Below are 25,895 nucleotides of genomic sequence, written 5' to 3' on the forward strand. Positions count from 1 at the left end.
TCCCCATACCAACCAATCGGCCAGACCCCGCTGGCCTACCACGAGCAGGACTTTCCAGCCCTACAAGCCCAATCCTCGACTGCCCACCCTGAAGACCGGAACGCCATCCAACCGCAGGTGAGCTGGTCAGATGCTCTCCGCTCTACTCCCACTGCTCTAACTTCACCCTCCCTCCCCCCTCCCCCCCCAAAACCCCAACCACCAATCCACCCTTCGTACTCCGCTGCTATTGCTGAACTTAAACAGCAGCAGCAACGTTTCCAGGCACAACTCGCCTCTCTAACTGCCAAAATTGACGCCCTATTAGCCTCCCCCCTCCCAGCCCCGCCGCCCCCACCAGCACCCCTTCCTGAACAGATTCATGCACTCATTGACACGAAAATAGCGGAAGCCATAAAAGAACTGATAGCATCACAAACCGAGACTCTGGCCCCCATATGTAGTGGCATCCAGGCAATAACTGAACGACAAAACAAATTAGAGCAGACCATCCAAGGCATACAGAACTCCCTGGCTTCGACTCACCAACCCAAGAAACTCAAACATCACCCTTACCATGACTAATCCCCCGGATACCGACCTCGTCGTACTCCAGTGGAACTGCCGTTCTCTCAACAACAAGCGACACCAGCTTGACTTGTTTACTAAACAAGATCCTCCAGATGTCATTGCCCTGCAAGAGACCAACACTCCTACCCCCCGCCTACCGCATTATACCGCCTTCACGCAAGACCCCCAGCATCGCACCGCCACTTTCGTACATAACTCCCATCCGGCCCAATCACATTGTCTTAATCAAACCGTACCTCATACCTTTGTAGAGCTCATCTCCACAAGGCCGACTGGCTCCAGCATCTTCATCCTGAATATCTACAGTCCCCCATCTGATAACCTCCACAACATTGAGGCACTGATTTACGAAGCCGCATCCCTGTCCAAGGACGCCCCTTTACTTCTCCTCGGAGATTTCAACGCCCCACATCCTGCATGGGGCTACCATTTTGCCTCCAAGAAAGGCACGGCCCTCTTACGCGCCACCCAGAACCACCAGTTGATCCTCCAAAACGACCTCACCTTTCCAACCCGCACCGGCAACAGTGTCACCAGAGACACCACACCTGATTTATCATTCACTAAAAACATCCCCAGGATCCAATGGTCCCGACTCGACGAAACACTCGGCAGTGACCATCATCTCCTCTCCCTTCGCTTCCCAACCAAAAAGAAAACGACCCGGACGGGCACCGCACGCCTGACTAACTGGTCCGCCTTCCGTGAAGATCCAACCCCTCTCCCTGCAATAAGCCAAAATTTAAGTGACTGGACCCAGGCCCTCGAACACCGGGTTAAAAAGCACACCCAAGAAATCGCACTTACTGACAGCACTCCGGCAGTCGACCCCCACCTTATGCACATTTGGGACGCGCGTCGTAGTCTTACTAAACGCTGGAAACGGCAGAAGCATAACCGTAAACTTAAAAAGCGCATAGCCCTCCTAACCCAGCAAGCGCAAGCATATGCCGCCGATCTCCAGAGACAAAATTGGCACTCTTTCTGCAATCAGCTCCAAGGCACTCTCCACTCAAAGAAAACGTGGCATCTCCTCCGTTCCCTTCTCGACAACACCAATACTAAGAGATACACAAACCATAGAATCCATCAACTAATCCGCAACAGCGCTCTCCCCTCTCAAGAACTCCTCAAGTCGATCCGTGACCATCTTTTTGGCGACCCTACTACCTACCCACCCATCCCCGACACATGCTATATGGGCCTAGCTAACGAAGCACTAGACGCCCCCTTTACCTTCACTGAACTTCAAGCTGTCCTGGCCCGCCTCACCCGCAACACCACCCCAGGAAAGGACCATATTACCTACCGCACTCTCCGCAATCTCGACGAGGACACACTCCAAGATCTCCTCGAACTTTACAATTATCACTGGCAGGGGGGAACTCTACCTGAGCAATGGCGACACTCGGACATCATACTGATCCCAAAACCCAACAAGCCACTGACGCCGACTACTCTTCGACCAATCTCCCTGACCTCATGCATCGGTAAACTCTTCGAACACCTAGTACATCAGCGCCTCACCGCATACCTGGAAGACCACAACCTCTATCCTTTCACAATGTTTGGGTTTCGGCAACACCTATCCACTCAAGACGTCCTCCTGCAGCTCAAGGAACAGGTGGTGGACCACCTGAGCCGCACCTCTCCCAAAACAATCTTAACGCTCGACGTCAAGGGTGCATTTGACAACGTCACCCACGAAGCCATACTAGAAAACCTGAGTACCACGAACTGCGGCGTAAATACCTTTCGCTTTGTAAAAGCCTTCCTTGAGAAAAGAACAGCTACACTCCGACTCGGCCCTCTACTCTTGCCTACTTTCCACACCCCGGCAAAGGGAACGCCACAAGGATCGGTTATTTCGCCTCTTCTCTTTAATATAGCTCTGCTTCACCTCCCTGACAAACTGCTAGCCATTCCCGGCCTACGCCACGCATTCTACGCTGATGATCTGACTCTCTGGACCACCCAAGGCTCTAGCGGTGCACAACAGGACATCCTTCAGCAAGCAGTCGACACCACTACTGCTTACCTTCAGCCCAGGGGATTGACCTGCGAGCCATCTAAGTCCGCTCTACTGGTCCTCCGCGCCCGCACAAGAGGCCGCCCGGCTGCGCCCACCCCTGACCCACAGGTCACCATAAGTGGCTCTTTTATCCCCCAAGTTACCACGCTCAGGATATTAGGCGTTCCCTTCCACTGGGATGGTTCAGGCTCTGCCCTACTCCCCCAACTGCACCGAACAGTCTCCCAGCTCATCCACCTTATACGCCGAATCCGGGGATCGGCATACGGTCTAAAAGAGCCAGACACTTGCCGTCTTGTCCAAGCCCTCATGGTCAGCCGTCTCACCTACGGAACCCCGTTTGTGAATCTCAGGCCCCAAGAAACCACCAAGCTGGATGCCCTAATCCGCAAAACTTACAAAGCTGCCTTGGGCCTCCCTACATTTACGTCTACTGAGCGTCTACTCCAACTTGGGCTGCATAATACCCTCAGTGAAATTCTGGAAGCCCAACGAACCTCACAGCTACAACGTTTGGCCCTTACTCCCACTGGCAGGAACGTGCTTCGCACCATTGGGCGGTCCACCCCGTCTGCAACTCACGAACTTCAACGCATCCCTCTTCACATTCGCCAGCGGCTTAGGGTCGCCCCAATCCCGAAACATATGCATCCGACGTTCAATAGGGGAAGGCGAGAAGCTCGTGTCAGAACACTCACAAGGCGGTATGAAACCGACGCCCAAACGCGCTACACGGATATCGCCCATACTCCCAACGGTTCACACACCACCCTCGTCACCCTGGACTCTACCGGCCATCTCGCCACTGCAGCCACCTACAAGCAGCTACCAGTTCCCACAGCAGAGGCACTCGCCGTCGCTCATGCGACCACCACCCACCAAAAACAGCCCTACCTAACCATCATCACCGATTCTCAGCAAGCATGCCGGTGGTATCAAGCTGGCCTGGCACCCCCTCAAGCTCTTCCCATCTTTCACTGTCTCCCCGAAGAAATAGAAATAACAATAGTTTGGACCCCTGGCCACTCTGGTCTTGCTGGGAATGAAGCGGCCCATGCCGCAGCCCGCGCTCTCCACAACCGGGCACTCCCCTCTGCAAGGCTAGATACCACAGGACGTCCACATTCTGCAAGCACCACCTTAACACCGCTGGACTCTACCTATAGCTCCATCCTTTCCCACTACACAAACAACAGAAGAAGGTATCCTCCTCCCCACCCATCCCTTACCCCACATGAAGCCTATGTCTATCGCCGCCTTCAGACGGAAACTTTCTATAATCACACGATTCTCTCGCACATCTCCCCATCCCTATTCCCCCATAACTGCCAAGCGTGTGACCTTCCTCTTACCACCTTCCACCTAGTCTTCTCCTGCCCGCAGCACCCAACCCCCCTTCACTCCCCCACCCTTGAGCAGTGGGAGTCCGCTCTGACCAGCTCGTCACCGGAGCAGCAGCTCGCCCTGGTGAAACGAGCTCTGGAATCGGCGCGGGCTCGCGGCCTCCTGGACATGGGAGGCTGACCACTTCCCCTTCCCTCTCCCCTAAAGCTCAAATAAACGTTTTTACCACCACCACCACCACCAAACGCAAGAGGCGACCCTCATTTTACACAGGCGCGAATGATTGAGCTATAATGAGTGGGCTTGAACCCTGAGTCACTTATTTTACACGGGATAAAAACAGCTGATGCATTTTCCTCAACGAAACGCATTTCGTAAAAGAAAATAAAATCCGTTTTTGTTTACAAAATCAGCATGCGAAGAGCCGCACTGCGAGTCAGCTGTGAACTGATAGTGGGCCCTGTAATCCTCGGTAGGAACCAGCGAAATCGGTGGGATGTTATTGGCCTACCTGAGCAATCTGGTGTACGTTTATCGATGCCCGAGCAGTCACATATTGCTTCGTCGTTACCATCATTGTCCAAGCACTTGGCTGGATGGCAAAGCGTAGCCGGGCAGGCGTTGATATCTGCAAGGAAGAGACCAGTACAAGTACGCAGGAACCAAGCAGCAACGTAGCTCAAAGATTGTTAACACTGCGTTTCGTTAATAACTGATCAAGTACAGTACATAAAAAAAATTACACACTTTAGGTGTAAACAAATCGGTTCGGCTGTGAGTTATTAAAATGTACAGGGATTAGAGTGGCCAATAATAAGAGGATTTAAGAACAGAGAGTTCGAGGTAGTGAGGGAGATGGAGAGGGAGAGAGAGAGAACCACTTTATTTATGGCTGGGTGAGGGGGAGGAAGTGGCGGGGGCCCAGCGGGCATCCGCGACCTGTTGGGCCCTGGAGACGAGTGTTGTCTGGGTCTCCAGGGTCGAGCTCCGCAGGGCCTGCTCCCAGTGGGTGGGTGTGGGGAAAAGGGGAAAGAGGGAGCGCGGGTAGACACAGACAGAGTGTAGTTGAGAGTACCGGGCGCCGCAAAGTGGGAGGTGTGAGGAGGAGAAGAGGGAGGGGTGTGAGCGGGAGAGGGAGGCTCAGGAGGGGACGGAGTGCGTTTGGAGGAGGCGCCAGGTTCTGGCCTCCTCCTGTGTGAGGCTGGGGTGCGGGGGGGGGGGGGGGGGGGGGAGGGGGTAATGTTGTGTAATGTCATAGGTATTGTGATAGTGGCGGCGCAGGAGGCGGTAAATGTGTGATCTCGCGGTACGAGATGGGAATGTCCGGGGAGCTGGGAAGGCCGTGGTTGGTCTCCGATGAAGGGCCTGTTCGGGTAGTCATAGCTCGAGCTTCTCGGTGGGCCACCTCGTCGGAACCTATTCCCGCATGGGTGGGGACCCACAACTAGACCACGGGGTGGAGAGGTGGTTTGCGGGGTAGATTTTGGAGGCCAGTTTCAGATATCCTGCCAGCTTGGAAATTTCTGATTGCGGATTGCGAATCTGAGAGGATAGTGTGTGGACAGGGGTCTTGGGCTAGGTCGAGGGATATGGCTGCGGCCACCGCCACTGTGGCTGAACTCGTGTGGGCAGTGAGGGAGTCCTGAGGTGTGCTATCCTCGGAGTGCGCTACTATGAAGAATGCAGCTCGGGAGGGGTAGCTAGAAGCGTCTACGTAGATGGTATGAGGTGAAGGTGGTGCGGGCGTTGCAGGCTCGCTGCGCGTGCAGCACGTCTGGCCGCATGTAATGTGGGGTGGGAGTTGCGAGGTAGTGGCTTAATTCGTATGAGTTAGCGAAATTGTTGGGGATGGGGACAGAGGATGGGGGGAGGGTAGGGGTTGAGATGAAGAGTCGAGCGAGCATGGAACGCCCAGTGTGGGTGCGGGCCAGTCGGTGGATTTGGGCCGTGCGGTGTGCTTCGATGAGTTCAGACGTGGTTTTATGTACGCCAAGCAGGAGGAGGCGGTTGGTAGGGGCATTCGATGGGAGGTGGTACGTGAACCTGCTGATTACGAAGGCATGGAGCAGCCGAAGTCGCTCAGGCTCCGTCAGGCCGTGGTGCCGAGATATAATGCGTCTGAGGAGACCTAGGGTCTGCATTGTGTGTGAGCGTAGTCGCATTGTGTGTGAGCGTAGTCGTTGGAAGGTGAGCGAATTGCCGCGGTTAGCTTGTATCGTGACGCCAAGTATGCGTATGGAAGGCACGATAGGCACTCGGGTGTTGCCAATCTAGACGGCGATGGGGGGGGGGGGCGCAGTGGGTGGGTGTGAACGTATGGGATGTATGATGAGAATTTCTGATTTGTGCGGTGAACATGATAGACCGATTGTGCGTGCGACTGTACTCACAGTTTCTGCTCCTAGCTGCAGCGTCTCTTCGATCTGAGCGTCAGTGCCACTGGTCATCGAGAGGGTGATGTCATCGGCGTATACAGAAGTATGTAGGTTGGGGATGGTTAGTAAGGTGGTGGCCACAGGGATCATAGAAGGTTAAAGAGAGGGGGGAGGGGTATAGCCGAACCCTTTCTTGCGTAATGTTTCTTGCATAATAAACCCCAAAGTCGTTTGTGTCAATAACTGCAATTCCAACCATTTAATTATTAACAGAGGTGTCCTCCAATGCTCCTTCTTAGCCCTGTTATTATTTTTAATTTACAATAATTATCTCTCTTTGTGCCTTCATAACTAGAGCTGCTTATTGCACGTGGATGGTACCACAATTGTGTCATCCCATCGTAATCAAATACTTTGATGTGCAATTTGCAGATTGACTTGTTGGCCATCCAAGAATGCTGCTATTGTAACAGGCTCTTCCTTAATGTAAAGAAAACTGTTTTTGTGCCCTTTCACTCTCCTCAAACACACCCGTGGCCCATCTCTAATTTATACATCAACGCAGATTGCATTCCGTCATCTGACCATGTGTGTTTCTTTGGTATTATTGTGGATAGCCATCTCAAATTTTATTACGATGTAAATTGGATTAGTATAAGGGTTTCATGTCTGATAAGGGCTCTACTTCTAGCTGGGTCGTACTTTAATTTTACAACATTAGCACCTACGTATTACGCGTGAACTGAGAGCCATTTTAATTAGTGTATATCGCCTTGAGGTAGCACAAGTTGTAATAATCTCTGACCAGTTCAACAACTCCAAGAACCAGCTTTAACAACTGTAATTTTTCTGCCCGTCTATCTTCTTCTGTTCCTCTGTTCAATAAACGTGACATTTCAACTCTCCCTTGTTTTCACCAGCTAAAAAGTGGAACCTTGTTCTTCAAAGTATTGCGTTGTAGACTCCAGATGTCTGTTTTTCCTTCGCAGCACTGTCTGTAACACAAACTACATTCAGTTCTCCTCTCGCAACAACTTCCTATTGCCCAAAGTGAAAACCAACTACAGTAATCCTTCATTATAACGAAGTCAGCGGGACGGCGAAAAATTTCGTTATAAGCGCTATTTCGATATAAGCAACCACTTGAGAAAAGCTAAAGTTGTTGAGAGTCAACTGCGCCACAAGTGCGAAGAATAAAAATCCAATGTATTCAGTGAACGAAAACTGTATTCAGGTGCAACAAAGGCAGTGGGCTTTGGCTTTGTTTCATGTTTTTGCCGGGCGCGAGCAGCCCCTGCTCCAATTGGCCCAAGCAGTAGAGAGTTTTAGCATAGCCGGTAGCGGAGGCTCACGCTACGGTGACGGGTTACCGGGACCCGACCGCGCATGCGCGCGCGGGGAGGGCGAGGAGGTTGCCCCTCAGTGGAGAGAAGGCGCGGGCATGGCGAAGGTCGGCCGGCGGAACTAATCCCCCCACCGGAACGAATTTTCCCCTTCCCAGACGGGCCCCGCTACCCGCCGCCCTAGCGTTAGCAGATGGTGCCCGGTATGCTAACTGGCATCCGAACGTCTCGCAGACTGCAGGCGCGTGATGAGGGCAAGGCAGTGGTCACTTTTAGAGGGGGGGGGGGGGGGTGCGGGCGTCACAGAACGCTACAAGAGTTTCACGCTGGAAAGCGCCGCCATTTCCGTGGCTGCAGTCAGAGGTTGTGTTTGTTGAGCTCAAAAAATGTTTAACTGCTCATTGTGGGTACACAACGCAATCATGAAAACTGACCGGTTTTGCACTAGGGGTCTTGCATGATCACTGGGCAATTTTTTCCCCAGATGTGCAGCTGGGTAGTCTACAAAACAAGAGTTTTTCCTCGCCCTGCTGTCGACGACACTGTTAATTCTGCGCTTCGAGTGTCAGTGGTCGCGCACCGTCGTGTCCACGCTATGGACCAATGTCTAGGAACAGAATTCAATCACCCTACCACGCTTTTGGACTATTTCTCTGAAGTCGAATGGCGAATAGAGCCTGACCGCCCGGAAAACACCAGCTTGATAACCCACCATGTTGACCATCTGACTCGCCGGTGGGTCGCCGCCTCTCGGAGACGCCTCGGCTTGCCACTTCCCTCTAAGCGGGTCCAGCACTTCGTGTCATTCGAGTAATGCGGTCTAAAATGCATGCGTTTGGGATGGGACCAGAATAAATTTCGAAAAAAGCGATATTTCGAGTAAAGCGAGTTCGTTATAACGAGGGATTACTGTATGTTAAAAACTATTAGGTTCTCCTCATTGCACTTGTGGAACACTTTACAGTATGAAATTAAAGATTCTCATTCTGTCATACCCTTCAAAAAGAAGCATTACCTATTGTCACCATTGCATCAATGTGAAGGGTCTATACGTAATTTTCTTCCTATTGTCAAAGATGATTTTGGAATGGTTGTGTAATCATGTTTTCTATTAAGTTTACCAGTGGTTTTGTTGCTATCTTGTAACTACAATCAGCTTTGTTAATTTGTACAGAAGTTCCTGTTTCTGGTAATTGGGACCTTGGGTTCTCCTGTTGTATATATTATGTACCTATGTCATGCTACTTGGAATAAAAGTTATTTTCAGTTCAGTTCAGTTCAGTTCAAAGAAACTTTGCCCCATCACGTGTTTGTCCGGTACTCCAAAAGAAATCAGGGTGACCACTGGCCTATCTTGGATGCAAGTTGCGGCCAACTACCTGAAAATAACCGCATTAAACTTCCCCGTGATGCTGTGTAAGGATGTAACTTCGACCATCGCCATGTGGCATGCTCGGCGCATTCGCGTGTGCACAGTGGTGAAGGGGCCCTCAAAATGTTTAACAGTAAATATCTTGTGAACGCCACATTCAGCCCAAACCGGAGCAAAATTCCTTCCGCAGGTACGCCTATCCAAGGTGCCGTCTTGATGGTGGGGTTAGCGCCAAATGCAGCGGCGTGTACTGGCGTTCTCGATCAGCTCAGATCGACCACTGTGTTTTCCAGGCAAGCAAGGCTACTGTATCTACCATAACCTTTTTCCGGAATGGAATTGACAGCACTGGAAACAAAGGCTGTGAAAACATGGGGGCTGTTTTTTCTGCTGCTGCATTGCAGCTACAGCGCAGAGTACAGAAAGTCGCTGCATTAACAAGCTGTGCTGCATCGGTATTGCTTCACCGTGTGAGAAGAGCTTTCAGCAGGAAAGCTTTATTCTCAAAAGCGGTGGTAAACACTCTAGTGCTTCTCCTGAATCCGTAAAACCGACCTTTTTATCAGCGTTGCTCAATGAAATAATTAAAAAAGTGCTGAGGCCAGTCGGATCAGTAGTCATTTTAGGTGGATGTCTTGTGGGCGCGTGGGATGCAATGGTATTTGTGTCCCATTACCGCCGATGTACCCTTGATTGCGCCTTCACTCTGTATGTGAATGGGGTTAAGAAAATTTTTCATAATGTGCACACAGTTAAACAACTTTACAGCCGGGGAAATTATGTGTTTTTTTTTAAACCGGGCTGACTTGTCGCAGTCGCCGTTGCTGCGCAACCTTCATCCAGGTTGAGTAAAAGAAGATGGGAAGGTATGTTTATATAAGTAAGGCTTAGTCATCTCAAAGATGTCGATGACAGCTAGAGCATGGCTACGCTTCCGGAACGCAATGCGCACTCTTGTGCAAAATAGTTGGTCTACAGATTGCAAAGCGAAAGACGTTTACACGCTGTGATTTTTGCGAGTGTAGAGGAGTTTCGCGAACATCTAAACAACCTAGTATCAGTTTCTTGCGCTTTCCTCTGGAACGTTTGGTTCTTTTTGAAGGAGGTGTCCGAGTTTGGAGAGTGTGAGAGAGCCAGACTTAAAAGAGGGCGTCAGGAAAATTTATGTGTATAATAAAGCATTTCCCCGGGGGATGTGTCACAGTTTGTTGGTTCTGGGCTCTAGAAATGTGTTTTAATTTGCTTCAATTAGTGCAAATAACGCCCTGCTGTCATAGTCATATCAGTCATCTCGCCACTTCCCGTAAGCTCTTACTGTTTCGCGATTTGTTTCGTTTATTCCATTGATTAAATGGGCGGTCTAACTATTTGGAGAGCGGATAGACTTATACAGCAATGGCATATGTTCTAGTAGAATTTCCCATATTAACTTAAGCGGGTTTTATCTCAAATGCATGCCCATCGAGATCCTCTCAATTTCATGGCACCACCTTTGCCTTTGTAGTTTTTTCTTTCACGTTAGCTCAATTAATGCTCGTTGACCTTGGATACCAGCTTTTTAATCAAGTGAGAACTTAGTTATAACACCACCACATTTACTACCATTACCGTAAATGACCTCATCAGACGAAAGGCGACTGTTGTAGGAAACCAGAAACCAAAGGGCCGGGACGGGCGGAGGACCGGGGCATGCATTGTATTCACATAATGATGATAATAATGTTAGGATGGGCGGGAATCGGGGAACGTCTTCTTTCACAACATCCTCCCCGCCCCGTCAGAGTGAATAAACTAGTTGTCCTTTCCCTGTAGTCCGTTTCAGTGGCATGGTCACTTTCAACGTTCGTCCAGTTCCATTAGGGGACAGCTTAATCTTCCAACGATGTTTGTAGTGTCCATACCGTTTCCGACAAACATATTTGTGAACAATTACGGACTTGTAGACAACAACCAGAGTTTGCTGGATGAAAGTAAGTTCCTCATGAGCTTCGCCGATTTTCTTTGGGATCAGAAGCCATCGACGATGATACTTGGGTAGATCTAACCTGCTGGTTTCACTGTATTCTTCTGGTGTGGGGTATTTGTTTAACAGAGGAGTTTTCTGCCGCATCCGAGGGTTTGTCTGTTTGGTGCGCCTAATCAAGGACTTCGGTGGTCTCCTAAACTTTCCATATTCGCCGTTGCCCAATCATTGATGCGCTTCCTGACTTGAACTGTCAAACGGATTAAGCGCCTGGAAAAGGTATGATTGATGCAGATGTCGTTTGGCAAGAAAAAAGGTCTCTAGCTCGGTTTTTCAGACTTCTCTTTGCTTGTGCCTTGTGCGCCCTATGTATGCGCTAAAGCACGTCGTGATTTCCGTTCCGTGGGAGCTGCTTCAAGCTGAGGTCTGTTGAAGGTAGCCGACACTCAAATTTCTCACTGACACGCGGCGTTTTCTCTGAGTGCTGCTGACGAATGGATTCCGGCTTCGCTATTTGGAAATTGTCCGGTGAGGCTTCACGCGGAATGGCTTCATTAAAGATGTCCACGATCATATAAGGCGGCGACAGAATTGAATGATGGGGAGGTCGGTTATCTATCAGTTTTAAGTGCGAATGCACTTCTTAAGCGACCCTGAACCTGCGTCCACCGGCGATGTCCGCGCACGTGGAGATGGGCGCGCGCAGCCTGGTCGCTGACATGGCACATACCCATGTGGGGGATTGGCCAGGAATCTCCTCGTCTTCCTTGGCAACGGGGGGAGATGGGTGCGCGCTGCCTGGCCGCTGACATGGCACATACCCACGTGGGGGATTGGCCAAGAATCGGGCGTGAGAAGGGCTAATGCACCTGCTTAAAGGAGTACTGGCACGAAATTTCAAAGCTGAGATCCGCTCTAGCCATCAAGTACAACGACAACACAAATAGGTGTCTGTGAATAAATGCATCTTTCTTTCTTTGTAGTTGTGTGTGTGTGTGTGTGATCTCTCTTTCGCGAACATTACCGAACCGCGCAAATTCAACTCGTGCATTCGCACTTTCACATTCTTCCCCTCGGGGAAATGCGGGGAATTTTTTCTTCTCTGATTTCGATATAACTGAAGAATGAGATGTCGGATAAGGCACCAGTATACTGTACGCTGAGATTCTGTTTTCATTCGTTGTTGTAAAGCGCATCGTAATCTGGTTCTCGTGCCAATAATAATCTCTTCCCATTCAAAGCGTGTGGTAAATTCTTCCTCGAGACCTCTGCTGGGTATGTATGGCTAAAGGTCTTTGTCCAAAACTTTAAGCTTGGCTTCGTGTTCTTGGAGGCGGTAAAGAAAGCTTTTGAGTCCTAGGTCACTGGGCTGCGGGCAGGGCACTGCGGCAAGGGCTTCGGCTTGAATTTTCTGTATTAGTGCACGAAGTGTCTGTCGTTTAATGGTAATGATTGTGATAGCAGGAAGCTTCAATAAATTGTCCTCTTCGAGATATTCGGGGCTACGGTACCTGTGAGAAGGGTTCGCAAATAGTAAAACTTCTCGATTTGTGTCAACGTGTTGTTGCGGTCGATGGTTGCTTCAAAGCGCTCCCAAAAGGGCAACCACTTCATAATGTCATCCACAAATGCTGCTATTTCAAGTGTTCTTATTGTTGTTAAGTTGTTAAGTGTTAAGTGTTGCTAAGTGTTTCAAGTGCTATTTGACAGCGGCAATGGAGGCGTTTTGTTCACAATGGAGTACTAAACAACTGGTGGTTACACGAGAAGAAAACTCCAACCAAGAATAACGAGAAGCTTAACACACGAAGTCACCTTCGCACTCTCATAATGATGATCGCAGAAAACCGGAAACCAATGGTTGAGTAGCTAATGAATTTCTTTAGCGTGACTTTTCACGACTGGGTTTGTAACTACAGATATCATGGGAACACGCCGAAGCGAAGTTCCTTGGTTGGCGTATCAGTAAAACACTTTTCAATAAATATTGTCGTATGTTGCAGACCAAAGGGCTCCCAAATCGCCGCGGCTCACGCCAGCCTAAATAAAATATCCTCGCTTTTAAACGCGACTACTTCCTTGCGATAATTCCCTCTCGCGTAGCCAATGCAGTAACATGTACTTACGGTAACACCTTTGAGCGGTGGCGTTGAAGTAGCGGTCCACACCGCAGTCACAGGTGAAGTATCTGCCCCCATTGTGCACAGTGCAGGTCGCATTGCGGCACAGATGTCCAACTGATGTGCAAATGTCATCTGAAATTTCGAAATACAGTGGGTATGTTGCCAATTAGGAAAGCCCTTTTACTACCTTCCGGTAGTGAAAACGTCCAAGACGAGGAGCATCAACTGTTTCGGGAGGTACGACAGCTGTTCAATGTTACACTTGTCGTTTGTAGTTTGCTTGTCAGGAACGTGTGGTCTCGGTGTTGCTTCCATGTTCATGGCAACTAGAGGTTCAGAACTTTGTAGTGCCATCACGGCCACTCGGGCCCTCGCGGACAATAATCATCGAAGAAGGGTGGAAGCGGCGTCGACACCTTTGTTCACGGTCAGTGAGCCACGGGGTCGGCATCCGCCGAGGCGACACGCGCAGTGGGGTAAGCTTACCGGGTATGCCGTGTGTACCGTTTATACCGTTTGTACCGGGACCAGTCTGCGCCTACGCCTGTAAGGAATGCGCAGGGGCGGCGAGGGCTGGCCGCTCGTCAGAGGAACACTCTGGCGGAACTAAGCCACCCTGCCCGAACGACTGCGTACAGGCCCAGCCGGGTCCCGGTACACACGGTACATACAATACGCACGGCACACACAGTATGCGAAAACTCTGTTTTGATTCCACGGGCAGAGAGAGAGAGAGAGAGAGAGAGAGCAATCTTTAATGAGTCTGGCGATGTCAGCCGAGCTAAACCGCCTGGCTTGTTACGCCAGATGAATGCTGTGACAATGATGATTATAATGATGAAGAGGAACACATGATTTGAACTATTTACAAAGTCTGATCAAGGCTTGTGGCTTTTAGATAGGCCAAGTAATTGCCGGCATGTCCAGCCAAGCTAATCCAGCCAGATCCCACACAACAACCACCACCACCATCACCTGTGTTGAGTCTGGTTGTGGACATCGCGCACCGGGTTTCTTCTAATGCCTTCGGTGTATTTCCTGCACGTTGGTTTGTTGGGTTTTGCCTGTCTTTATTTTTGGAGTTTTATATTTATCTCATGGTTGGAGAAGGCCACTGAGCACTTTCAGCTTTCGGGGGAGGTGTTCGCCGTAGTTTTCGGACGTATTGGCAATGCGACCAATCAAATCGGTGCATATACTGATTGGCATGGGTGCCATAAGCGCAGCTTAGTTAATCGAAGAAAAACGTGAGACGGGAAATCTCGTGGTGCTATCCTCCGGGTTTCAAGAGTGCCATGCACGGTCGGCGTTTTGCCGAGTTAGCTAGCTTCAGCAAGCTTCGGCAAGCTTCGGCGGCTATAGGAAGGGTCCTTCTAATTGAGTGGTAGGACCTGGGCCGTCGCTGACCGGTGTGCCGCGCTGAGCAAGCGTACTGGTCTAACACAATAATTTTATTAATTATTTCTTCTGTTCAGGCTCAGTCGTGTAAATACTCTGTATATGTAATTTCTTTAAACATACAGTTGAAAAACCCACTCCTAGAATTGTCGCCGCCAGCATCAGTGCCGGGTCAACAGGCACCACCGCTTATTACAGAATGGCTTCTACTCACAACGTTTCGAAAGTGTAGCATAAAGAACCTCCAACCTTTACTATCGTGCAGAAACAAGTTGTTATTTATCAATAATTACAGGGCTAATAAAAGAAACTTTACCCTCCTCCTCCCATGCGACAATGCCTCTATTTTTTATTCACGTTGTATGTGGTCCCTCTTCATGATGCCTGGCGCGATTATTTGCGGAACGTAGAAAATAAAAAAAATAAAGAGGGATATATTACAACTAAATAAATGAAGCTTTCACTGCTGACCATCGAAACCCAAAATAGCAGTGAAATTAGCTCTTTTAGCCATAATATTTCAAAGTGTACTGATGCTGTAAGCTCGCATACGAACCAAAATCAGTGCCCTGCACTTGTTGCAACTGTTTGTGGCTACCACCTATGTGGTATATCCTTCCAAAGGTGCTGTTTTCTAATGAGCAATTAAATAAAAAATAGGAGTTAATGAAATACCCCCTCGTTGGTAACTGATGGCACGTTTTTAGAAACCGTTTGTGAATGCCGGTTGAACAAAGGCTGACCAGACCGCGTTTTGAATTATTTTCAGGTTCTTAAATTTACGCGGTGATTCCAGGCAGCCAGCAAAAAAACTTTTTTTCGTTGGCTTGAAAATATACCTGAGACACTTTTATGTAGTTTACAGACCAGAAGCTGACTGTCTTGTAGACTAAAAGGCGATTAGTAACGAGCGTAAAGCAGCAAATTAAAATAACACGAGGTGCTGTAAACGTGCTAATGGCAACTTTTATGGATTGAATACGAAGCATTTCCGTACTTAGGTAAAAAGAATTATAATTGTGTTGATCCTGCATTGAACAATGTCAGCAGCACTCTGGGTTGCTACTACCGTCATCACAGTGACAGAACATCCTCTGTGGGGACCAGTTCTATCATCAATATTAGGCTTCCATTTCTCTTGCAAATAACATCACGTCTGATGTGCACACAAGTTAACGTGTTCTGCTATCGTGTTCCTGTATCGCATTGAAGGAGCAAGGCTTTTCAAATGTAACAAAGATATCATATTGCCAGCGCGATTGTTTAAAAAATGTCATCTCCCCGCCAGGACATAACCAATCCTGTTTCAGGCAGTAACCCTTCGGTATTTGCATGGTAGCCTTGGTGTGACGCCTCCGCTACTCTGTACATTCACGTGATATAGTAGGAATCAGTTACGGGGATTCCACTATATGTTTAACATTTAGGTAAAATAAACAGTTTTAAAACTTAACTGACAGACAGGTGCTCTCGCAGGCACTCGACTGATGATGTGGGCGACGCGTACGACAGCTTATAATTACTACAAATAAAAAATGGCGCAGCCTGCACTAGTGGTGCAAGGCTGGAAAAGCTGCAGAGCTGGCAGCTCCTCTTTCTTCGTCGGAGACCCGGCTGTTGCATCTCGCATGTATTTTCGAACTTGCCGCTGAAAGTTCTCCATGACTGGCAGGCCCGAATCATGTTGTCCGAAGGCTTTCACATCTCTCCCAAAGTGGACCCCGTTAGCACGCGCTAAAGTTCGCGGCAACCAGCTTCGCGGACTCGGCGTCTGTAGCGTAAACTCGGCGTCTGCACTCCCCCCTTCAGGCATGAACGTGAACTGCCTAGGAACAGCCCGCGAGAGGTCACGCCACTAACGGTGGGCAGAGTGCTCTCGAAGGTCGAACTGGCCGAGGCCGCGCACTCCTCACGAGGCGCACGCTGACGTGCGCTAGGTATTTTTCTTGGTATATTTTTAGGAGCACCTCACGCGGCGAAAGCCCACGCGTGAGCGTGGCCGACGCCGGGCGCTCCTCACGGGCGCAAGCGCACGTGCGCTCGGTTTTTTTCATAGTATTTTTTCCCCTATGACACTCGACGGCGGAACTGAAAGCTTAAACAGCTGTGCTGTTAAAACAACACTATTCCCACATTGGTGCCTGGGCAATAAGCTCTCGGTTGTTAAATTGCTCGTGGCACTAGTAATGTACTCGCTCAATCTGTCTCTGAATAAATCGTATACGTTTAGCACCCACCAATGCAACGTAGCATGAATTATTAGACGCTAGGCTAAAACTAGCTCTCTTTTGCTTTGCGGGTAATTGTTTATAGTTATTAAAAGCAGTGACAGAGAGAGAGAGAGAGAGAGAGAGAGAGAGAGAGAGAGAGAGAGAGACCCTTTAATAAAGAGGAAAACGCGAATAGGTTTGCCGACATGATACTCTGCAGGGAAAGGAGAGAGAAAAATCGAGATGCCAGGTAGGTAGTGAGCAGCTGTATTTAAAAAAAGTAGCAGAAGAGAAAAAAAATTGAAAAACACAGTCCTGTTTTAGGGAATTGAGTTGACAGTTTCTTGAAATGATGCGAAAGCTACAACGTCGTAGACACACCGATGTCCTGGAGAAGCTCAAATAGTGCAGAAAGGGCTTTGCATTGAGCAGAACTAGAAGGCCAGTGTGCGTATCTATCGTCCATGGCCTCCCCTACATTGGTACGGCACGTTCTCAAGTGGTGCGCTTGCGACAGTATGTAAAAGCTCACGGTTTTCGTGGACGGTCGGCAAAATAAATAGACCTTATGTCTGTATATAGTAAATTTGTTCCAGTCAAACACAAGCTCAGGAGAACATATCAGAGTACTGCTTCTCCTTCCTCTCATAGGCTCACTATGAAGGCATAAGTTTGGAGGGCTGTAGTATAAATCGCTGCTACCCCACGCCACCTGAACTACCAAGGCATAAATTATATATTCAGGTCTCGATAATTTGAAGTCGCCTGATTGGAATTTTCGGTTAATTTGAAGTGATGGGCTAGTCTCGGCATTCTGAAATGTAATTCAGTGGAAGACATTAACCGGTAATTCGAAACTAAAGTACCTCATATCAGTCAATTGGAAGTTATTTCGAATAAAAAGCCAGGAGGTGGTTGTCGTTTCTTGGTAAAATTTGAAAATTTTCGAAGGACAGAACAGCGCCGTGCCCTTGACGATATCGGCGTCATTGCCACTGAGGCAGTGCAGAGGTGGGTTTCGTGGCAGCGTACTCATCTGTCTCTGTTGAGGTCACCAAAATTCTTTGTTTCGCACAGCGCCGTGTGAGCAGCTTGTGGGATGCACGCTTCTAGCATCGATTTTAACAATAAATCTCCACTATCATGGCGAATCCGTGTAGTACGCTTGACTTGACGACCATAGTCCAGTTTAAGAACAAAATCAAGAACGGAGACGAGTGGCGGACACCTGAATATTTATTCATTTATATATATATATATATATATATATATATATATATATATATATATATATATATATATATATATATATATATATATATTTATATATATATATATATATATATATATGTATATATATATATATATATATATATATATATATATATATATATATATATATATATATATATATATATATATATATATATATATATATATATATATATATATATATATATATATAACACAGAAATAAGGGATAAGGGTTGGCAGCCAACAAAACCTCGGAAAGCAAAGGGGAGGTTGTGGTAGGTCCGCACCAGACCGGTATTCTGGAGGTCGTGGGTTCGGATCCCACCTGGCGGGCATTTTTTCTCCGCTTTCTTTCTTTCTTTCCAAATTCTTTATCATTTTCAATGACCTACCACAACCTCCCCTTTGCTTTCCGAGGTTTTCTCGACTGCCAACCCTTATTTTCTGTCTTATTTCTACGAGCCCCTCAATTCCTATTCTGATTCGCTATATATATATATACATATATATATATATATATATATATATATATATATATATATATATATATATATATATATATATATATATATATATATATGACAGCTGTATGACAGCTGCATCTTACCGGTACTCACGTACGGGGCAGAAACTTGGAGGCTTACTAAGGGGGTTCAACTTAAATTGAGAACGACTCAGCGGGCAATGGAGCGGAAAATGATAGGTGTAACATTAAGGGACAAGAAGAGAGCGGAGTGGGTCAGAGAGCAAACTGGTGTTAAAGACATATTAGTAGAAATTAAGAAGAAGAAATGGACGTGGGCAGGGCATGTAATGCGAAGGCAAGATAACCGCTGGTCATTAAGGGTAACAGAGTGGATCCCTAGAGAAGGCAAGCGTTGCAGGGGGCGGCAGAAAGTTAGATGGGCAGATGAGATCAAGAGGTTTGCGGGGATAAATTGGTCACAGTTGGCACAGGACCGAGGTAATTGGAGAATAATGGGAGAGGCCCTTGCCCTGCAGTGGGCGTAGACAGGCTGGTGATGATGATGATGATGATATATATATATATTTATATATATATATATGTGTGTGTGTGTGTGTGTGTGTAGCGAATCAGAATAGGAAATGAGGCGCTCGTAAAAAATAAGACAGAAATAAGAGTTGGCAGTCAAGAAAAACCTCGGAGAGCAAAGGGGAGGATGTGGTAGGTCATTCAAACAGATAAATAATTTGGAAAGAAAGAAAGTGGAGAAAAAATGCCCGCCAGGTGGGATCCGAACCCACGACCTCCAGAATACCGGTCTGGTGCGATAACCACTACGCTACCGGTGGGGCGATTTTCCCCTCCACTTTCTGGGGTATTTATGTTAAGGTATTTTTGTTTCCTGTGCTTGGGGGTGTGTAGCCACTCGATAATTTGAATTCGGTTCGGATCGGATCCCACCTGGCGGATCCCACCTGGGTTCGGATCCCACCTGGTGGGCATATTTTCTCCACTTTCTTTCTTTCTTTTCAAATTCTTTATCTGTTTGAATGACCTACCACATCCTCCCCTTTGCTTTCCGAGGTTTTCTTGACTGCCAACTCTTATTTCTAGATATATATATATATATATATATATATATATATATATATATATATATATATATATATATATATATATATATATATATATATATATATATATATATATATATATATATATATATATATATATATATATTTGTTTATTTATTTATTTTTTTGAAGTTCTCACCAACAGCTCAAGGCCCTTCTCGGGTGATGCACGGGTTACATGAATATAAGGCATACAAAAGACAACATATAGGAAGGGAAATATATCAAAACTGGGCAAAAATAAATTTGTGGATATGTATATATATATATAAACAAGGATGGTGATCAAAGAAGCGGAAACATTTTCTGAACAACGAGAGGTCGGAGGTCAGGGGATGAGGATGCCCTAATCAACATAGACAAGCATAAGTAGGGTGGTGCTTCTGGTGCAGAAACAGAAGAACAGAGGGAGAAGTGCATGCGCGACCACTCTACAAGATCTGCATTCCAGATGTCAGATTTTTCAACGAGCGTTTAAAAAGAACCATGTCATTGCAAAAAATGTCAATGCAAGATAGAAATACACTATTATAGGCATGTTGGCATCGGTTAGCCCGTGCCAGGCTGAGCGTTATGTCAACATGAAACCGGCAATGTGGCCGCAGTGGTCTGCTTGGCACTCGTAGGTGAACAGAGCTTACAAGGCAAGGGCAGTCGAACTTAGAATGAATGCAGTTAAAAAGAAAAACCAACTTTAAAACAGGCGCGGAAAGACGCTGACTAAGAAGAGAAATACACAGAACGACACGCTTTCTCCTCTGCATTTCTTTTCTCTTTACTGTTTTCGTGTATTTCTCTTCTTAGTCAGCGTCTTTCGGCGCCGGTTTTCAAGATGGATAAACACCAACTCGCGCAACTTGCCATTCAGAAAAACCAAGTCACGCCTGGAACGCCTACTACAGAAGCCATCAAGATTTAGGTGCTTGAGAAGCCCACCGTGCAAATAATGGCTCAAGAGTAACGAGAAAATACGGTTCTAGGGAAGCGATTCTGAATCCTTTTTACTAGAAGACACGATGAAGGGCTTAAACATTTTCAAATAGCACTGGCAAAGTCGAGCTCGGCTAAAATTAGGGCGCAGTAGAGGGAGGCAAAGCATGATCGGAATCAATTCACTGGTGGCCTGGGAAATCACGCCAAGCGTTCGGAGACAGGAGTTGGTCAGGTGCGTCACGTGTGAGTTGAACAGTAGTTGTACGTCCATCATTACACCGAAATCACGCACTACAGTAGCGGGTTTTACGGGTACACCAAGCAGAGAGTATGGGAAAATGATCGGGGCTGTCTTACGAGCCTGTGTTATCAGGATAGTTTTGGAGAGATTGAGCTTTAAATAGTTGCTGTCGCACTATATGCCGAAACTGCGTAGATGTCATTTTGCAGCAGAACGCGATCATCCGGTGAAGAAACCGCGCGATAGAGTTTTATATCACGGCATACTGAGAAAGCGTACAGTGTTTAATAACAGGGTGGGTGTCATAAACTAAAATGTTAAAGAGAAGACGGCCCAGTGTCGAACTTTGAGGTACCCCTGATATCATCGCCAAAGGCCGAGAGGTGTCGACTTTACAACAGACAGAATTTGGCCTGCCTTTTAAATAACTGCCGAACCAATGGCAGAACTCTCTGGATAGACCATATGCGGACAATTTGCGAAGAAGTAGGTCATAATTAACAGTGTCGAAGGCCTTGATACGGTAGAAATATGCTGTATCTACCTGCTGACGAGAGAGCACTATATGGCCGATGTCGTTTAGAAAACATGCGAGATTTGATTCTACTGACCTTCCGGGCATGAAGCTGTGTTGGTTGGAATGGATTAATGGACTCGTTGCTGCTAGAAGATGCGTGACTTTCTCGAAGACTTTGGAAAAGGAGGACAACAGTGAGGTTGGCCCGTTAGTTTCCGGAAATAGTGGCTCTTGTGCACTTGTACAAAGGGAAGATAGCGGCTAATTTTCAGTCTGCTGGAAAATGTTGCTCAACAAGTGACACGCGTATGATGTGCCAGAGCAGGGATGCAAAGGCAGCACTACAGCCTTTCCCGATGAAGCAGGGAATGCTGCCGCAGCCCGCTGACTTTTTCGAGGGGCGTTTTTGAGTGCTTTTCTTATGTTTTTTTCTTATCTGGAAGTTCGAGTAATTCCATGTGTTCTGCGGTTTTTGTGGGCTTTCTATTTACGAGAGACGACTCTAGTGACCGCCGGGCCAATTTCGCCTTCTTACACTTCTTTGCCGTTCCCATCTTCAGATGGTTTGGTTACAGGAATGTTCACCGTCGTGTTCTCCGACAGGCGCGAGCATGGACTCTAAATCATTTTCCAAAAATCGCACGATTTTTGCAATTTTCTTGCTTATACTACAAGAAGTTTCGCTTTATTTTCCAGAAAGGTGGTTCGAACTTCGTGTTCTGACGCAGTGGGAAGTCGACATGTTGACAAAATGAGGCATTGAGTGGTTATCTCTTCCAGGAATGTTTACCCTCAATCATATTTTTTCTCAATAATAATTAAGAATGACCAGTTTCAATAATAATAAAGAATAATCAGTTTCACTGAAATGTTAAGACGCTAACATGCCTGCGATTTAAACACGGGTGTGCATTGCGAGTGGCGGCCTTGCACAAAAGGAAACAGAGACTGTTACAATATTTCAGGTACGAAACGGCACGAAACGTTCAAAACCAAGTAAAGAAGAGAGTGCTACAAAAGCCCCACTGTTTCTTTATCACTTTTTACCCTTCCGCCCTTTCACGCTGTTCAACAACGCATTAGACCAAGACACGCCTGTAAAACTCTAACGACAAAACATACATGTCGCGCCTGCATATAAATGCTGTACAATGCCGGCATAGTATAGTATATTAGTTGACTTAAAGAAGGAATATGTAGGGAAAATCGTGAACAAAGCACTCTTTGAAGTTGCGGTGTACGAAGCGTGTAAATTTGGGAACTAAATTATCGCGATGGCGCATATAACGATCTCCCAACAATATGCTCAATCGTCACAAATATCGTTGCAGACGACAGTAACAATTGCGTTCCCAGAAACTCATGCAAAAAAACACTCTTACCTTTTGTCTGCGGTAGGTCGGTGGCCCCAGTACAGAGAAAAGCGAGGCAGGTACAAAGAAGCAGGTTGCCGGGGTGCATTTCTGGGCTTCTTTGATGTGTAGCGTCGACCGTACACCTTACGGCTACTCAATCGCGAACGAAAGTATCTCGTGTCCACGAGCTGTGCGGTTCGTCGTACGTGTCGACGTTTCAAACGCGAGATACACTGCAGTTGATACCGTTCTTCGTTTTACCATTCATTCCAACGATGCGTAACGCGCTTGAACTTCCAACCTTTCAATGAGCTTCAGCTTGTCCCCACCCTGCGTGACATATGTGTTTCAGACACTAAAGGTAACAAAGGAAGTGCACGTCCACTGTGAGCGGCAGAATGGGCAGGTATACGTAGAATAGACGGGAAAGAGCCTTATCATCGGTGAATCCGGAACTTTCGCGGTAGGCTCGCGATAAGCGCCCCTTCTCTACGATTAGGCGATTCGGGCAGGCCTCGCGATCAAGTGTAAACAAAGGGGCAAGTTTGTATCTCTGGGCGTTATGTAGAGCTCAACAATGCCGGCTGACGAACCACCGGAATCTTCAGCATGCATAGTTGAGCTTGAACATTTCAGTGAATGGATGGTAGCCTATGCTTTCTTTCGTATGATGCAATTGAACAGGGATAGAAATGATTCCGTTTTTCTTATATGGAAAGCTCCCATTGCCGCCCCCACCGGCTCTTTAAATACCCCGCGGTCAGTAAGACCCAGAAGCGCGCCTTTGCGGGCTCTGAGAGACGCCGACGATGGCTCGTCGGTGCGCTCCGCACTTAGATACGACCAATTTTGGCGCACTGTGAAGACTGCGTCGGCGGAGATGATCTCACGGCGGCGTTGCTCGCAACATTTGATGCAATCCATGAGAAAGCCATAGAACGTTCTTCATGAGCGTCCTCCGGAGCTCGTAGGGGTCAAATAATGACTGCCGCTACGCGCATAATAACGCTGAACGAGCGAGGTCAAAGCCATCTTCAATATATGGCCCATTTCAATACCGTTTCTTATCGTACCACTTCACTAATTGGGTGGATCTTAAAAAAAAAGACATGTATGTTCTGATTTGGCTATGGTTAAGGTGGCGGGTATGCCTCAAATATGGGATTCTTTGTGGTGCTGAACTTATTGTTGCGGGTTTGATCTTGACCGTAGTGGTTGTTTTTAAGGCGAAAAGCGGGAACGCTTTTGTGCGGAGGTTTCAGCGCACGACGAAGATCACTGGGTGGTCAAAATTGTTTCTCAGGCTATTTCAGTGCGTCTAATAGCCCAGGTGTAATCCTGGACGCGTTAAACACCAAAATTTTATTTTTTTGTTCTCTGGCTGGTCTTTAAAATAACGGGTATGCATTCCTTATCCAGTTTTATCGTATGGATGACAAGCATGTGTTTACTAGACTGTTCCGGTGTTACGGTTACGGTGTTAACATTAAAGGGCGCCGTTGCAACTGCGCGAAATATCGTGCTCATTGTGAATTAGCGGTATGAACACATTTTAGCGCACTGCTGGCGGTTTCTGCATTCTGGCTTACTAACCTCCCGGGATCCCAGTAGCGACATTTGAAGTAGTTTGGTGCCTTCCCATCCAATCAGGATACACGTGTTTTTCTTTTCTCGCACAGTTTCACGTCAAATGTAAATACTGCTATACGCCGCGCTTTCTCAGACACATCATTATGCGTGAGACAAAAGCTTAGGAATGTCACCCCTTCCCTTTTCAGTGAGCAGTGGGAGTTGCTGCTATCTAGCTCCTTGTCCTGATCACCTTCGGCTGGTCGAAAGGCCGGGCTAGCCAAGGTGCACACGGCTTCTGACGGTAAAATTAGATATGGAAGCCTTTAAGGGGCCATTAAGGCAAAATACAACCGCGCTTAATTTGAAAATGTTGCAACCCCAGCGGCTCTGCTGCCGCAGCCGGACGCTGCAGCGGAGTCAAGGAGCCAAAATGCACGCTGCTCGCGACACCGGCGGTAATTCTGCGTCCTCCGCTGCCTTTTTACACGGCGTCTCCTCCATCTCCTGCCTTTTGGACCCCATCAGCGCTCAGCACCCAGACGTGTGGTTCCGTCAAGCCCAGGCACAGTTCCGGGTAAGCCACACCACATCCGGGTAACTAATGCCGGTAACGCGACAGAAAGACGAGCCGAGACACGTCACAACGCTATGCCGTGCACCCCAAAAATTAGCAGTGGCTTAGCCAGCTATGCCAGTATATACGTAGCGTGAGCTAAGGTTCAACTGGTTATTCTTAGCTTTCCTGGTTGTCTAGGATTTGCTGATTATCCTGCTTACTGCTGCTAAAATGATTTCCAATCCAATCCAACGCAACCCAATCTAATCCAACGCAATCCAATCGCGGCGACGGCGGCTCCGGCCTGCAAAGACTTTCATACTAATCTATACTAGAGGGAAATCTGGCGCCACTTTCTAGGGTAGATGCACTTCGGCGAGCGTTCCATCATGTAGCAGGCAGGCACGTTCCACTTGTCCTTGGCATGGCTTATGAACAGGCTGAAAAGTTGGCTCTGGCCGCAAAAAACAACAATAATATTGTAGAAAGTTCATCAAATTTGTTTTGTTATTATAAAATTGAACATCCAAAAATATTAATTGGTCAGTGATTATGTAGAAGCTTGCTGCACGATGCACAAGAAAACAATGTGACCTTTTTTTTCTGATTTTGGCTTCGAGACAAGAAACAAGCCATACGGCTAGATAAGCCAAGTAGATAGGGAACGACGCTAGCGGCAATGGCGCCACGCACGGCGGCCTGCGACTGCAGCGACAGATTTCCGTCTAGTGTATATTAGTACGAAACTCTATGCCGGCCCGCCAGCTGTGCACCGTGAGACGTCACTGGTCCTCGCGCATGCGCAGCGCGGCTCTCCAAGAGCCACGTGAAACTGCTCAACCTCGACCAGTGTACCTCACGCTGCAAAACTGTGGGCCCGTTTAATTCCATGATCGAATGCCTTACCGATTCGGCTATCTGGGCGAACCAACTCGCGAGCTGTTCTCATTGAAGCTTAATAATCAGCCTATTCCTCGGAAATCATCTACTAGGGTACTAGGCTTACACATTGGTGAAGACAGCCAGGCTACTGCATGGGTCACTAACATAATCAAAACAATTAAACAGATCCTCCGCATTATAAAGTGCTTCACGACACACCAGTTTGGCCTTAAAGAACATGACCTTAGACACTTCA

General features: G+C 47.5%; 1 protein-coding gene across 3 annotated transcripts in view; it reads right to left on the reverse strand.

Annotated features, from left to right (window-relative positions):
* Window positions 1–23,030, reverse strand: part of LOC144178981 (glycoprotein antigen BM86-like) — an 80,682-nt gene extending 57,652 nt beyond the window's left edge. For 2 of the 3 annotated variants that reach the window (XM_077707130.1, XM_077707129.1), the window contains exons 1-3: window positions 22,657–23,030; window positions 13,126–13,254; window positions 4,458–4,574 (exon numbers count right to left, since the gene is read on the reverse strand). In XM_077707130.1, coding sequence (XP_077563256.1) covers window positions 4,458–4,574; window positions 13,126–13,254; window positions 22,657–22,735 — 325 coding nt within the window. In that variant the 5' untranslated portion in view covers window positions 22,736–23,030. The remainder of the gene's footprint in view (window positions 1–4,457; window positions 4,575–13,125; window positions 13,255–22,656) is intronic. The other variant, XM_077707131.1, reaches the window with a different exon arrangement.
* Between the last annotated feature and the right edge of the window lie 2,865 nt (window positions 23,031–25,895).

The sequence above is a fragment of the Haemaphysalis longicornis genome, unplaced genomic scaffold (genome assembly GCF_048455015.1).
Source record: "Haemaphysalis longicornis isolate Haplotype H1 unplaced genomic scaffold, Haemaphysalis longicornis Haplotype H1 scaffold_4, whole genome shotgun sequence".
NCBI classification, from domain to species: Eukaryota; Metazoa; Arthropoda; class Arachnida; order Ixodida; family Ixodidae; genus Haemaphysalis; species Haemaphysalis longicornis.